The sequence below is a fragment of the Coregonus clupeaformis genome, chromosome 17 (assembly GCF_020615455.1).
Source record: "Coregonus clupeaformis isolate EN_2021a chromosome 17, ASM2061545v1, whole genome shotgun sequence".
Taxonomy (NCBI): Eukaryota; Metazoa; Chordata; class Actinopteri; order Salmoniformes; family Salmonidae; genus Coregonus; species Coregonus clupeaformis.
The window spans coordinates 70,725,797-70,740,250 of NC_059208.1; the positions used below are offsets into that span (position 1 = coordinate 70,725,797).

Consider the following 14,454-nt stretch of genomic DNA (forward strand, 5'->3'; position numbering starts at 1 on the left):
TACGCTAATGCTACGCCAGTGCTACGCTTGCTGAATCAGGCTACAACACTTAACGCTTAGCCCCCATGTGGGATTAGGCCTTGTGTGATAGAGAAGGGGGGTGGGTGAGGGGGGATGCAGATTTGAGAAGGGGGCTCAGGGGTATTAATTTGATATTAATTGTGTCATCACCTCTGTAGCTTCCCCAACCCCCTGCAGTAGTATTAGTAAGCTACAGGGAATAGCTGATTTCATCTATATTCACCCTTTAAACCGGGTGAACTACAGACAGCAGGTCAGCATGGACCTATATTGAGGGCAATTTATGACAGACCAAGATCGTGCTTCCATCTGAACAGTTACATAATGTATACTGATGACAGTTATATTAGCATCTACATTGAGAATGAAATAAAGCTCTATTCTATTCTAAGTAGAAACGCAGGTGATCAGCATTACATCAAATATATCTGTCTTCAATATTATATTAACCTAGAAGTCCTGGTTTGCAGTGCCCACCACCGACACAGCCTTTCACCCTGTGAGTTTTTTCTATGCTCTACCATCACCAGGCTCAGTGAAGGAGACCTGCGTTGAGCTGTTTGAATGGGAGAATAATGGCACCTGAATGCATAGTCTCTCTCTCTCTCTCTCTCTCTCTCTCTCTCTCTCTCTCTCCTCTCTCTCTTTCTCTCTCTCTCTCTTCTCTCTCTCTCTCTCTCTTCTTTCTCTCTCTTTCTTTCTCTCTCTCTCTCTCTCTCTCTCTCTCTCTCTCTCTCTCTCTCTCTCTCTCTCTCTCATAATGAGGCAACAGAAGACTGGTCCATCCCTGAGGCACAGCACCTGGACTGGGCCGTCTGCTTTTGCTCCTCTCCTCTCTTTCTCTGTCTGTGCGTGTCTCTCTCTTTTCTCTCTCACCATCTCTCTCTCTAGCTCTTTCTCCCTCTCTCCCTCTCTCTAGAGGTGGGGATGGCAGAATGGATGGATGGGGATATCAGCCAGACTTGTAGAGCAATGCCTTCTTCCATTCCCTTTTCTGCTTAATCACATTGACTGTTGTGTTAGCGTACGATCCAGAGAAATGGAACTACGCAGACATCATGTAGAGATGTATAATGGTTTGTTTGAATTATTCAGTACAGTGATAACTGTTATGTATTGAGAATTGGGTCTTTTTCAATTGTATTTCTATCTCTGGTTCTCTACTCTCTCTGGCTTTTCCCTCCGTACGGTCCACCACCTCTTTCACTCTCTCTCTCTCTCTCTCCCTCCCTCCCTCCCTCCCGAGAGCCTCTGCCGAGTGGAGTCAATTAAAAGCGTACATTTCAGTGAGAGGAGTGTGTGTGCACTCCTGTGCGTGCGCTCCTGTGTGTGTATTCATGTCTGTGTGTGCATGTCTGTGTGTGCATGCGTGTGTGTGCATGTGTGTGTGTGTGTGTACAGTATGTATGGAGGAGGAGGCTCCCCTGGGGCCTGGCAGTATTGCGCTTCAGCGCAGCACTCTCCTCCTGTGAAAACGCCTCCGATGGGACCGGGACAGCTGTGACCAACCTACAGCTTCAGCGGCGATTACAAGCCTTATTAGACACTCCCACCCCCCCCCCCCCCCCCCCATATCTCTCTCACACACAGACACACAAATGTTTGCTTTTGCACATACAAAAGGAGACACACTAACATACACGTTTACGCATACACACACAAGGGCACACACACATACGCACGCACACACACACCATTTCCCTTATGCACATACAAACTGACACGCATCAACATATGCATACACGCTTTCAAACAAAACAACCTAGTCGTTCACACACACACACTGTTGAAGCAACGTGAGTCTGTGTGTGCTGTATGTACAAAAAGAGAACCTTGTTGGACAGATTATCCTTGGATAATGTCAAATGAAAGAACAAATTCATATGCAACACAACACGCTCACACAGGTATATGAAAGAACAAGGACTCGAGCACACACCAGCACAAGACATCAACTGAGGAATCAGGGGATTACAATGGAAATGTCATCACACAATCGAACAATTGTGACAAATCCTTGCACGGAACCACACAAGCATAGAAAGAGCAAGAAACAGATGCTTTCTTTTCATTTCATTTATTTAACAGTCACCAGATGATAAGATACATTCTCTTAAAAAAAGAAATAGACAACAAAATTAATATTTTCTTTTTGAGTTTAAAAACTATTATACAATATCCTCAATATATAGATTTTTGTACAAAATAAAAATCCTTACAACTGTAAAGGATGTGTGACGCGGAAACAAAGACAAAAAAAATGGGAGGGAAATGGGAGTTGGCTCACAAACCACAACACTGAGAGGTGAAAAAGACCCACTTCTTTCATAAATAAATATGTGTATGATAAAAGTATGCTAAAATGTGATATTATATATAACTCTATTTTCCAATATCGGGGCATCACTAAACCGTTTTAGCGCAGGTTATAACATAGCCCTACCCAGGGGTCCTTTCGCAACGACCTTCCACACATACTTTACAGACTGAGATTGTACAAGAGACGACATCCTAGAATAAGGATGTTGATCTCGAGGATAGGACCTGATAGTGTGTGCCACACTTGACCTTTGGCTGTAATGATATGCTCCTGGTACAGTGTACATGTTAGGAAATCCCTGGTACGGTGTACATTTTAGGCCATGCCTGTTAGAAGTACTCAGTACAGTCCACAGCAGAGTGTGTCTACTGAGGGAGCCAGGAGAGCTGGGTCATGCATCAAACGAACAAAAACGGATTGAATCAGGGCGGGACAACCTGGACTTTGTCCAATAAGAAACATTCATTTTCGGTTTCTGTTTCAAAGCGCTTTAAGACGGTTCGCAATGATGTGCTCTAATGAACATGATCCAGGGCTCTCTCCTCTCCCGAGGCTTTGTGTGGAACCAGAGTGTGGTGGCTAGAGCTACAGTAAACAGACTCCCCACATACACACAGACACATTGGTCCAATTCATGGGGGCGGGTGTAGCCTAGAGTATAGGCTGTGGAGGGGGGGTGGGGGGGTCACAATCCCGATATCTGCTTTCACACATCACCATGTACACCCTGTCCCTGTATGTCCCTTTAGAACGTCAACATTACAACGACAACAACAAGCGAGAACGACGACAAAAGAAACACGCTGAATGTGGAGATGTGTGGAAGGAATGTAGGAAGGAACAACAACCCTGTCTGACAGAGATGAATGCCAATCTGATTAGCTGATTGTTTTTGTAGTCTTTTCTACCCCTCTCCGCCTATATGTACAGTACCTTATATCAGAGAACCAGTTCAACTCAAACTTCCACCAGGCCCAAAGCACAGTCAAACGACCTCATAACATGTGCAAGGGAACACAAAAATACAGATGACGATGACGATGCTGATGACTTACGACACAAATACACTACCCGTTTAAGACACACACGCCCAAAAAGGATGGGGAAAGGGACATGATCATATGATTATCTTGCTTTTGACCTATTATCGACCTGTGTACTTATTTCGTGTGGGGTTTGTTTCCCATCGGTGCCCTTTCCGAACAGACAAACCGACGGCATTGTCTCCCTCAGGTCAGGATGACTTGCCGTTAATCACGGCTATCAGTCAGCACATTACGTTAGCGACAACTGCAGGGGTGAGAGAGAAAGGGATGAGAGAGAGAAAGAGAGAGAGGGAGGGATGGGAGGGAGGCTTTTGCGTTTAGATTCACAATAATGATGCATGGCTGCAGCATCACTTTGGAGATTAAAAGCAAGATGCTGAATTTCAATCAAGCACAGTTTAATGTGTCGGTCTGAGGGATGATCACTTTGTCTCTGTTGGCAGAGGGGAGACAGGGAGGAGAGAGAGAGAGAGAGAGAGAGAGAGAGAGGTTAAAGAGAAAAGAAACCCTGGTTGAGGCAAGGTGATACGCCATTTTGAATTTTGTCTTCTGATTATTCCAAAGATTAATAAAATTAACATAATGACAGAATGCAACCGACTAATATAACATACATTTTCACTTGCACAGTAAAGTAAAGTACCAGATTATAGTTTTCAATTAGGTCAGTGAGGAGGCACAGGTCGTTGTAAGAGTCTTTTCCAAAATGTATAATATGATTTGACCTAATAGGAGCCAACGACAAAGAGACCAAATAACCAATCAATCAGCAATCTTTGTTGACATTTTTCCTGCTTCCCACTGACTGTAAACGTTACAGCATAGCAGCATAGCAACCCCATTATAAATCTATGCCACAAATGTATCTACAGATCCTGATTCTTGCACTTTCTTGATTTGTTCAGCAAAATGATATGTCAAATACCGTACCCGCCTTGCAAACAGCCAAACTCTGCATGAATTTGCCTGCTACGTGAGCAGACCTGGGTCCAAATACCATTTGAGATATTTCAAATACGTTTAGTGTTTGCTGTATTCTTCCTGGAGTGCAAGATAGGCGGGGTTAGCACTTTTGCGACAATTCTATTGGTTCCATTGCACCAGGCAAACTTAATCAAGCCCAGATAAAGTGTTGCAAACGATTTTGAATAGTATTTGAACCCAGGTCTGTATGTGAGTGAGCTGTGGAGTCTGGCCCACTTGTTTTAAAGTGCTTGGTGAGTTCAGGTCTCATGATAGTAGATGAGAAAGGGACAATGTTGGGCAACTACACAGTTGAGATTGTCATCACAGTATACAGCTGATGTGAGAAAAACCAATGTGACATGAGCTAGAATCTCCAGAGGGAGTCCGGGCAGGGAGGGATAGGACGGGGCCATTTTATAACACAACATAGAAAGGGATGGGGAGTGAGTGACTGAGTGTTTGTCCCATCTCCTCTGTTTTCAGTCCAGGAAAACACAGTTAAGCACAGTGCTCCCCAACATGTTAGTGGGGAGGGGGTGGAGTCTGTCTATCTGAGGGGCAGTGAGGGCTGGCCTGCAGCACTCTGGGTTGTAGAGTCTTTCTGAGGCCTGCCCTGAAGCACTCTGGGTAATGTCTCAGCCGGGCACCCAGCTCTGGTTGTTGTGGGCTTGCTGAGGGCCTGCCAGTCCACTCATGCCCATCCCGATGCCCATCCCCTGGGCCAGGGAGCTGTCAAAGTTAAAGTCCATTTCCTCTCCAGAGTCCATGATATCGTGGAGGAGGATGGACTCCACGTCGCAGTCCAAGCTCCCATGGAAGATATCCAGATCCAGGTCAGCTGGTAGTCTCTCGTGGGGGTGAGGCTGGTGGTATGAGCTACCATAGTAGCTGCCACCTGTGCCGCCTCCCACCATGCCCCGTTGGTGGTGGTACAGTCCATTGCCCATTCCTTGATGTTGGGGGCTGGGGTAAGTGTTGTGGCAGGGGTGCGAGGGGTGGGGTGCGGTGGCCAGGTGGCAGGAGTCCTGGGGCATCCCCAGCATGCTGGCCGGGTTGGGTGGCAGGGTGGTGGAAGCGGGGAGGTGGGCGTGGGAAGGGGGGCTGTACAGATAGGGGGCTTTGTGGCTATAGGGCTGGAGGTGTCCACTGCTGATGCGTGGGGCCAGGGCTGGGGCTCGAGTCGGTGTGTGTGTTGTGTGGTTGCTGTGGTTCTGACTGAGGTTGTGGCCAAGATGAGGAGAGTTGTGGTTGTGGTTGTGGTTATGGTTGTTGTGGTTGGTCACAGGGTTGTGGTTATGGCTCTGAGTTCCGTTGTGGCCGTGAGCCGAGTTGTGGTTTGTGTGAGTGCCATGGTGACTGTGTGCTGCATGTCCGTTGTGTCCAGGGTGATGGTTGTGACGGGTGGAGCTCACTCCGTTCGTGGAGGGCCCCATCATGGGGTGGGCATCCCTCTCCTGGCCCAGTATCATGTCCTTGGCACAGTACTGCTGTGGCCCTCCGGGGCCCCCTGGAACCCCTGGGCCCCCTGTCAGCAGGCTCTGCAGGGCGTTGGTCCCTGAGTAGGCCCGCATGGTGCCGGAGAAGCTAGCAGGCTTATTCTCCTGGATGGTCTGCATGGGCGAGTGGTGGCGCAGCATGCCCATCCCAGCCTGGCTGTAGACCGCGCCGCAGTTCGACCCTGACCTTTAACCCCAGGGTTGTAATGATAGACCGGGGGAGTTTGTGGTGCGCCGCCGCGGTGAGGATGATGATGGTGGTAGCCTTCTCCAGGAGCCTCTCCTCCAGGCTGATCGCCCCGTGAGATTAGCCAGCTGGGGCAGCTGCTCCACGGGTGGACAGTGGCCTCCCGCGGCCCCCATGGCCGGGGAGCGGGCGCTGGAGGAGGGGGAGGGGTAGAGGTGGGGAGAGGCCGAGCAGGACAGCCCGCCTTCCTCTGACTCTTCCAGCTCGCCCTCGGCCAGAATAGGCGACAGACGCCCGCTCAGGGTCGAAGTGGACGAACTAGCCCGGGAGTGGAGCTCCGTCCAGGCGTCAAACTCTCCCTCCACACCCCCAGCTCCCCCTACGTTGCATGGGAGAACCTTCCCCAGTGGGCTACCCTGCTCAGGGGAAGCCTGGAGCCCCACTGGAGCCCCAGAACTAATCCCCGGCCTGCCCACCCTCTTGCGGCTGACCCGGCCCTTGCTCTTCAGGTACTTGGTGCTGTTGTCCATGGACACGGTACGCCGGCGAGGGGCCTTGCCCATCTTGCCCCCCTCAGGGTTGAGCATCCACCAGGAGGACTTGCCCGTGCCCTCGTTCTGCACCCGGATGAAGCGCGTGTGGAGGGACAGGTTGTGTCGGATGGAGTTCTGCAGACATAGATAGATAGAGAGAGAGATAGAGAGAGATAGAGAGAGAGAGAGAGAGAGAGAGGTTGATTTAGAGTGCACGTTACATTGTTCATCATATTATGGATGGTAAGCATTTTCACTGTTTAACACACTGGATCCCACCGCTGCCACTAAATGTCACACTTTAGCTCTGGGTGAGCATAGTGTGTGAATTCCAGGCAATGAGTTCTGGTCGCCTTTGTGCGTGTCCCAGTGCATCATAACTCTCCTCATCTGTAGACATTAGCTGAATCAAGTATGCATATGACCTTTTTCATATGAAACAACTGTTTGTTGGAGAGGAAACTAGAGTTTCAGCGACTTTGACGACGCGCAACCTGCCAATCTGATCCCAAGCCTGCTACTCCGTATTAATTACTGTTTAAATGCTTATCTCACACACATTGATGCCACTGGGGAGTGTGTGGATTCCCCTTCTAAGAAGAGCTTGTCTGATCAATATGTACCAGAAAGTTTGTGTTTATGCTTATAGAGCTGCTATCAACTCACCATCATGGGTCTACAAAAGACTTACTAGTGCCTTGTCTGCCTACTAAACTGTAGACACCAGGGCCCAGTTTTGCAAAAGTTATCTATCCGGATTTCACCTATCGGATAGGATTAAATGCATAGAAATAGAATGAATAGAATGGGAGTCCCCAGTCAATCAATGGCCCATTCTAATAATTATATTTCTATACATTCAATCCTATCCTATAGGCGAAATCCAGATAGATAACTTTTGAAAAAATGGGCCCAGAACTCAATTGTCAGCTAGGTAGCCCAGAGGGGTATACTACAAAGCAGGATAAATGAGAGCTAACTTTGATAAACAACCCTAAATAACTACAGATGTTCTTGTTCATTAAGACATCTAAACTAAGATATGTGTTTTTGGTTGTTGAGTCAATTAGACCATGTCCATTTCAAGTTCATCTTTCAACAAAAATAAAAAGTTATTTCAGAATATTTAGGTTAGCTGGCTAACTCATTGATCATGCTTTGTAGTATAACTCTCAGTAGTCTACAAAGTGACCCAGACTCTCAGTAACTCTCCTGCCTATTTACCATCATGGGTCTACAAACTAGCTACTTGTGTCTTTACCAACCAGTGGACTCACGAAAATCTGTTCTTCACTCTGTAGTCTAAACTGGAGTGAGCCAGACTCTTTGTGTGACCTATCAGGTGAGAGTGCCAAAGATTTCGTCTGAACTGAAGACACTACGTCCACTTTATCTCTGTGAAGCGGAGGGTATCCCTCCCTCTTTCTCCTTCCCTCTGTCTCTTTCCTCTCCACTTCTTCTCCTCAGCCTGGTGGATGTAAGCTAATCCCTGGTTCGACGTGCCTGGCTGGGGATAGTGTTTGATGTGGCTGCCAGTCTGGCCCAGCACCAGCCCCCTCTCCCATGGCCTGAGTGTGAAGATGGATCGGAAGATTGAGCTAGGAGCTACCAGGGATAATGGATGGAGCCCACCAACCACCTCCTACCTACACAGACTCTCTATCACCTTATTAATTTTCTGTCTCAATAACCCTCTCTCTTTCCATCACCTTCTCCCCTCTCACCGTCTCTCTCTCACCTTTAATCTCTGTTTCTCGTTTATCAGTATTCTCTCTCTTTATAGCCTTCTCTACTCTAAGCTCTCTGCAACTTGTTGCTTCTCTCCTTTCTTCTCATCCCCTTTCCTCCCTCTCTCCATGTCTCTTGTGTTTCTTAATATACTGTAATCATTATTTACTGCTGAGAGAAATATTTTTTATTGTATGTCACTTTCTTTCCCAATTTTGTTTTGAACACTCAAATTCAATGATAAAGTCTCAATAGATGTCTCTGTTCATTCACTTTCTCATTCAAAAAACTATTCGTAGGTGTATTAGACTTTTCGTTCAAGGCCAAGTGAAGGCCAAGTGAACACTAAGAAATATTGATTGATTGACAATAGTTGTTCTGTTCTGCTTTTGTTGTTATTCTGAAACTTGAACGGCAAAATGAAACCAAAGCACCTAGTGTGGCTAAGCCTTACATTGGTACTATACTGCTATATTAGATTGTTTCAGATTGAGGTACATGTGGTGTAATTTAAGCATTCATACTTTCAACAGCACCATTGTGTTGTACATTATTTGTATTCATGGCGAATGACACAGTCTGAGTACACACAAATCAAATTGTAGAGCACCAACTGAAAAGGGGCGACTGACTGAATTCAGGTGATCTGTGAATGCCTCTTTTCGGTTGTCTCGCTGTGACACCTCGAGCATTGGGTAACCATGGCAACTGTTGGTAAACGTGCAGGAGAGGGAGTATATGATATTGTGGTGGGTAGAGCAGGGAGGCAGAGTAAGGGTAGTGGGGGATGAGGAGAAACGTTGGTTGTTTGATGCTGCAGCTCTCTCTCTAACTCTAAACAGCCTTTCTTTCATCTGGGCCGTGCCAGTCCGTTGGGGATGCCTGGTCGGCAGTAGGGGCGGGCAACTACGTGCCTGAGCCGACTACTACCCTTTTCACACTATCGTGCCAACCAGGAACTGTTGGCTCACATATTTTATTTTCACATTGTGCTTTTCAGCACAGTTCGAGCAACTATGGTGGATACCCAGCCAGCTCAAACAGCTTCGTTCAGCAAGGTTCGGTCCGGCTTGCTAGTGTAAAAAGGGTATACCTTATCGCAGTGCTTGAGGCATCACTACAGACCCGGGTTCGATCCCAGGCTGTGTCACATGGGAGACCCATAAGGTGGCGCACAATTGGCCCAGCGTCGTCCGGGTTAGGGGAAGGTTTGGCCGGCTGGGATTTCCTTGTCCCATCGCGCTCTGGCGACTCCTTGTGGTTGCCGGGTGCCTGCAAACTGACTTCGGTCGCCAGCTGGACGGTGTTTCCTCCAACACATTGGTGCGGCTGGCTTCCGGGTTAAGTGAGCAGTGTGTCAAGAAGCAGTGCAGCTTGGCAGGGTCGTATTTCGGAGGACGCATGGCTCTCGACCTTCACCTCTACTGAGTCTGTAGGGAGTTGCCGCGATGGGACAAGACTGTAACTACCAATTGGATATCACGAAATTGGGGAGAAAAAGGGGTAAAAGTATCCAAGAAAAAACAGAGTATACCTGTCTCTCCCATACCAGAACATTATCTTATCAGATCATAACAAATATTGTCCATCAGGTTAGATGACAGAATGATTTAAGGCCGAATTAAAATGAACCTCCTTTAATGGAACCAGACCAGTTGAAGCCGCTACTGCATATGATCTCTGATCTGTTCCAAATGTAGCATGTATGATCAAAAAAGTAACCTGCTATAGACTTGGGAGAGGGATTTGAACATCATCCCCAAGCCCTCTTTATCTGATGAATCCTGAATCCACCTGCTTAAGAGAGATTTAAGAGATTGGTTACGTCCCAAATGGCTCCCTATGCCCTGTATAATGCACTACATTTGACCAGGGGCCATAGGGCTCTGTTCAAAAGTGGAGCACTATATAGGGAATATGGTGCCATTTGGGAGACAGCCATTGCGTGGGTAAGTCGACCATGATGGCGTAGTCAGCTAGCTGTTTGCTTCCTGTCTGCCGGCCTTTCTGTTTTGTTTTCAAACCCGGTGTTTCTCAGTAGTAGTCATCCTGTTTGGGTGTGGGTTTAAGGACTAAGAATAGCCCTTCCAGGTTACAGGTGTCCCTCCCTGTGTGGGTGTAGCCTAGCCCTGGCCTCTCGCCCAATCTCGGGCTGAGTCAGGGGCAATTTGACCGGCCCATGCCCCTCTCACTCACGCCCCCAAAACAGGCAGTCGCAGGCAGCCGGTGCTAATCCCACTCCATCCCGAGTAATCCCAGGCTAATCCTGGAGTTGATTCGGGGCACTCCCAGCTGGGTGTCTCACACAGTCCACTGCCAGGTCATCGTGTGTACCGCAGGCAGTCCGGATACGGTATGATCCAATGGGGGGAGGAAGATGAGGGGGCAGACTAAGGAGATTCCTTTGTTACGCAACCTGTCCATGTAAAACAATGGGAGGAAAGGCCATGGTCTACAAGGCCATGTAATACAACCACAATTCAATGTCCTATCTGACAGAGCTAAGCGGAATGCCTTACTTTGAGTTTGTCCTCGAGGGTGGCTTTTTCCATATTTCTCCCCACAGGCTTATAAAATAATAGATTTTAAAAACTTTCTTGTCTATTACATTTTGATAAAATGTTTCTTCAGCCCCCTGGCTTTCAGGACCAGACAAATGAAGGGAAGCACACAAAAACATACAATGACACGGAACACACATTCCAACCCTTGGTCCGGCAGCTATCTCCTATTGAAATCAGGCTGATTTATACAATACATATTGTGGAAGGCAGAAATAATAAATGAAGTGAAAGGGAGAGCTAACACACAAAATGTATTGCTTGATCCCATCCGACTTAAGTAAACAGACGTACTGTATATCAAAAGTTGTCAAATCAAACTTCTATGGATATGTAAATATCACTGAGTGGGATTTTAAACAACAACAGCCAGCTTGCAGTAGCCTTACACTGTTATTTGTGAAAAGGGCATCTGTCCGATTATAGAACTATTGTAGCCAGTGGAGGACTGTGTAGCACATATAAATTTAATTACTAAAATGGTAAAGCCCCTCAGACCACATCAAGTTCACAGAACACTCATGGGTACATTCAATATGGCAGCCGGTTCACCATCACATAACTAACATTGACTTGAATGGGAATGTCCTTTCTAGTAATTATATTTATATGGTGTGGCCCCAGAGAGACAATCGGCTTGAGCTCAACTCTCATTAGAGCCCACGATCCTGATACTTGACTTACGTCTTCTTTATTCGCTCTCCACCAAGCCACTCCACCACAGCCCTCTTTGCCCCCTAGATTACATTTAAGACCTATTATCCCCCTCAAATCTGACATGTTCACGCTCTTTCCAACACAGGTGACCTCAGAGCAGCAGAAAGGGATTTCTCCTTTTCCAAGACCGGGTACTTGTTCAAAGTCAAGCGAATAGAGACTACAAGACTTCCTGTTTTGGATCGACCAAGCTTTGTTCATGTTCCGAAAATGAACAAAAACAAAACGGGCCCTGGTCATGGTCAATAATTCCCCTCTCTTTCAAACCCTTTAATTTGCCCCTCAGCGTTCTGGCCATTCACATTGATTCCTGCTCAGTCCTCCCTCCACACACCCACTGAGTTTGATTTTGGATCTGGAGCAGGCAGTTCAACTTGGAGAATCGATTCAACTTAATAGCCTTCAGTGCTAAGGCTTGGCTTTAGACACATCAAGGTCTGACTGTCTGTAGGAAGATATTCTATTGGACTAGCTTTGTGAAGGCAATATGGCTCCCTTTCCAATGCCCTTGCCCCGAGGATACCCCCGGCATTCCGTGAGTAGGGTGAGAGTGCCCAGTTGCCCAGCCTGGCGCAATACCAATGTGTCCCCTCTGCCGCCACTCCCAGGGTAGCAATCTGCCATTAAGACTGTGGTGAGAGTGGTGGTGGGGGGGCAATAGACCGTCTGGGTTGGTTTGACTGGCTGGCTGGCATGGCGGGCAGCTGGGATAGAGGGGGTAAGGGGGGTAGAGGGGTGGGAATGTGGAGGTATAGCGTGGAGCCCAGTGTGTGAGAACCGTTCGAGCCACACAATGGGCTGCCCTCAAAATGGGGCCCCTCTACCCCCCACGTACTCACAAGAGGGGATAGAAGAAACAGGTCAAACTGTTTAGGGCCCATCTTGTGGAGAGAGAGTGTACTCATTCAAATAGAACTGAGTGACGAGCCCAAAGACAAGACGGCTCGAATGGGAACGCCAAAAGAAACCACTCACCCGGTTCAAATAACTTAAAGGGTTGGATGACTGGCATGTTCGTTCTGCAAAGACGAGCATCTGTCTGGAATTTGCCATGTACTCAATCTGTGTTTATCAATCCCATTTCATACAGAAAAAAGCTATTATGCTCCTCTGCTGTCTATGGGTATCTCCTCATGGCACACCATTCATTAGAAAAGCACAAATCAAGGGGGACCAGGAGAGGCTCTGGCTGTGTTTATTGTGATGCCTGTTTGTGCCTCTGCAGAGGAGGGGGGAGGTGGAGGCTCAAACACAAGCAGTTTTGTTCAGGCAAAGGAATGAGTTTTGTCAGCTAAGCCTGTCTCCAGGCTATTGATGGAAATTAGCACCGGCTAAATATTCGCTTCCCGTGATTGATGTCACGGCTCGGCTTGTCCCCCTTTGAAGGGAAATAAAGAATTTAGAGGCGCATAGATTAATGGGAATCGGGGGGTTGGTGCATTCAGCATTCTCTGTCTACAGGGGTGGGGTGGGTGGAGTGGAGGGATGGGAGGGCTTCAAGGGGACTGAAGGGCCTAATGGTAGCTAAGATATGGCTCTATACGGAACAGAGCGGATAAAGCACGCTATCCCAAGTGGCACAGGTACAGACAGGAACACAGATCTTGTTGCCTGCGAAGGAAGCCCAAAGTCAGACGTTGATTAAAATCCCTTTAGAGGAGGAGAGCCTACTTTAAGGAGACAGATGAGCAGATGGACAAGCCTGTTTTCTGGACTGCGACCAAATTGAAAAGATTTAGAAAAGAAGACCTTCTTTTATTAGGTGAGAAACTAATTTAGCCGCCACATGCCACAGGGCCGGCTGGTAGCCTTACGGTTAAGAGCATTGGGCCAGTAACCGAAAGGTCGCTGGTTCGAATCCCCTAGCAACTAGGTGACAAATCTGGCGATGTGCCCTTGAGCAAGTCACTTAACCCTAATTTCTCCTGTAAGTCGCTCTGGATAAGAGCATCTGCTGAATGACAAAAATGTAATGCCATCATCATTGCCATGGTCACGGAATGTGTTAATTTTTATTAGGATCCCCATTAGCTAACGCCGTAACGTTAGCTAATCTTCCTGGGGTCCAACACCAATTAATAAGACATTACAAACAATTACAAATTAAGACTTTACAAACATTTAACAAGTAGACAATACAGACAATTAAAATACCTGACAGGTAACACATTTAAAATTCAGTTGATGCTTTCTATTTCCTGTCCAGTTATATGGTCTATCGCATTAGATGTTCTTTCATTTTCATTTTTTTTCTTGAAGGTGGATTTACTTTTTGCCTGAGAAATATGGATTGGTAAAGAGTTCCATTCAGCTATAGCTCTATATAAAACTGTAGGTTTAAGGCGATTTATCCTTGGCTTGGGTTGTCTTAGATGCCCTGAATTTACCTGTCTGGTTTGGTGGTTATGTGTGTTGCTAGTATGTACTAACTGGTCTGAAGAATAATGTGTTTTTTTGAAAAATAGAACATTCCTAAAGAAAATCAGAAGACTGGATAGTAGTTTGTTTTCAACGTGAAGCCATGAGAGATTCTGATGCATTTTGATAATATTCATACGGATAGAGCAATGAAGAGCTAATCGGGCAGCCCTGTTTTGAGCAATTTTGAGCTTTTTTATATCTTTCTTTGCTGCAGATGACCATATAACTGGACAGTACTCTAAGTATGATATGACCAGGGATTGAATCACCTGATTCAGAGTGCTAGATGTTACATACTCTGAACATTTTCTTGTAACAGCAATTCCCTTACACATCTTAATAACAATATTATATATGTGTTCTGACCATGATAAAGCTGCGTCCAACATGACGCCTAGTAGTGTTGTTTTTTTCACTTGCTCTACATGCGTTCTATCCATCGACAAATTCAATTGGGG

General features: G+C 46.8%; 1 protein-coding gene across 1 annotated transcript in view; it reads right to left on the reverse strand.

Moving 5' to 3' along the window:
• Window positions 1-2,116: 2,116 nt before the first annotated feature.
• Window positions 2,117-14,454, reverse strand: part of LOC121561841 (forkhead box protein O6-like) — a 41,873-nt gene continuing 29,535 nt past the window's right edge. Inside the window, 1 exon segment of the mRNA XM_045226493.1 lies at window positions 2,117-6,704. Coding sequence (XP_045082428.1) covers window positions 4,989-6,704 — 1,716 coding nt within the window. The 3' untranslated portion in view covers window positions 2,117-4,988.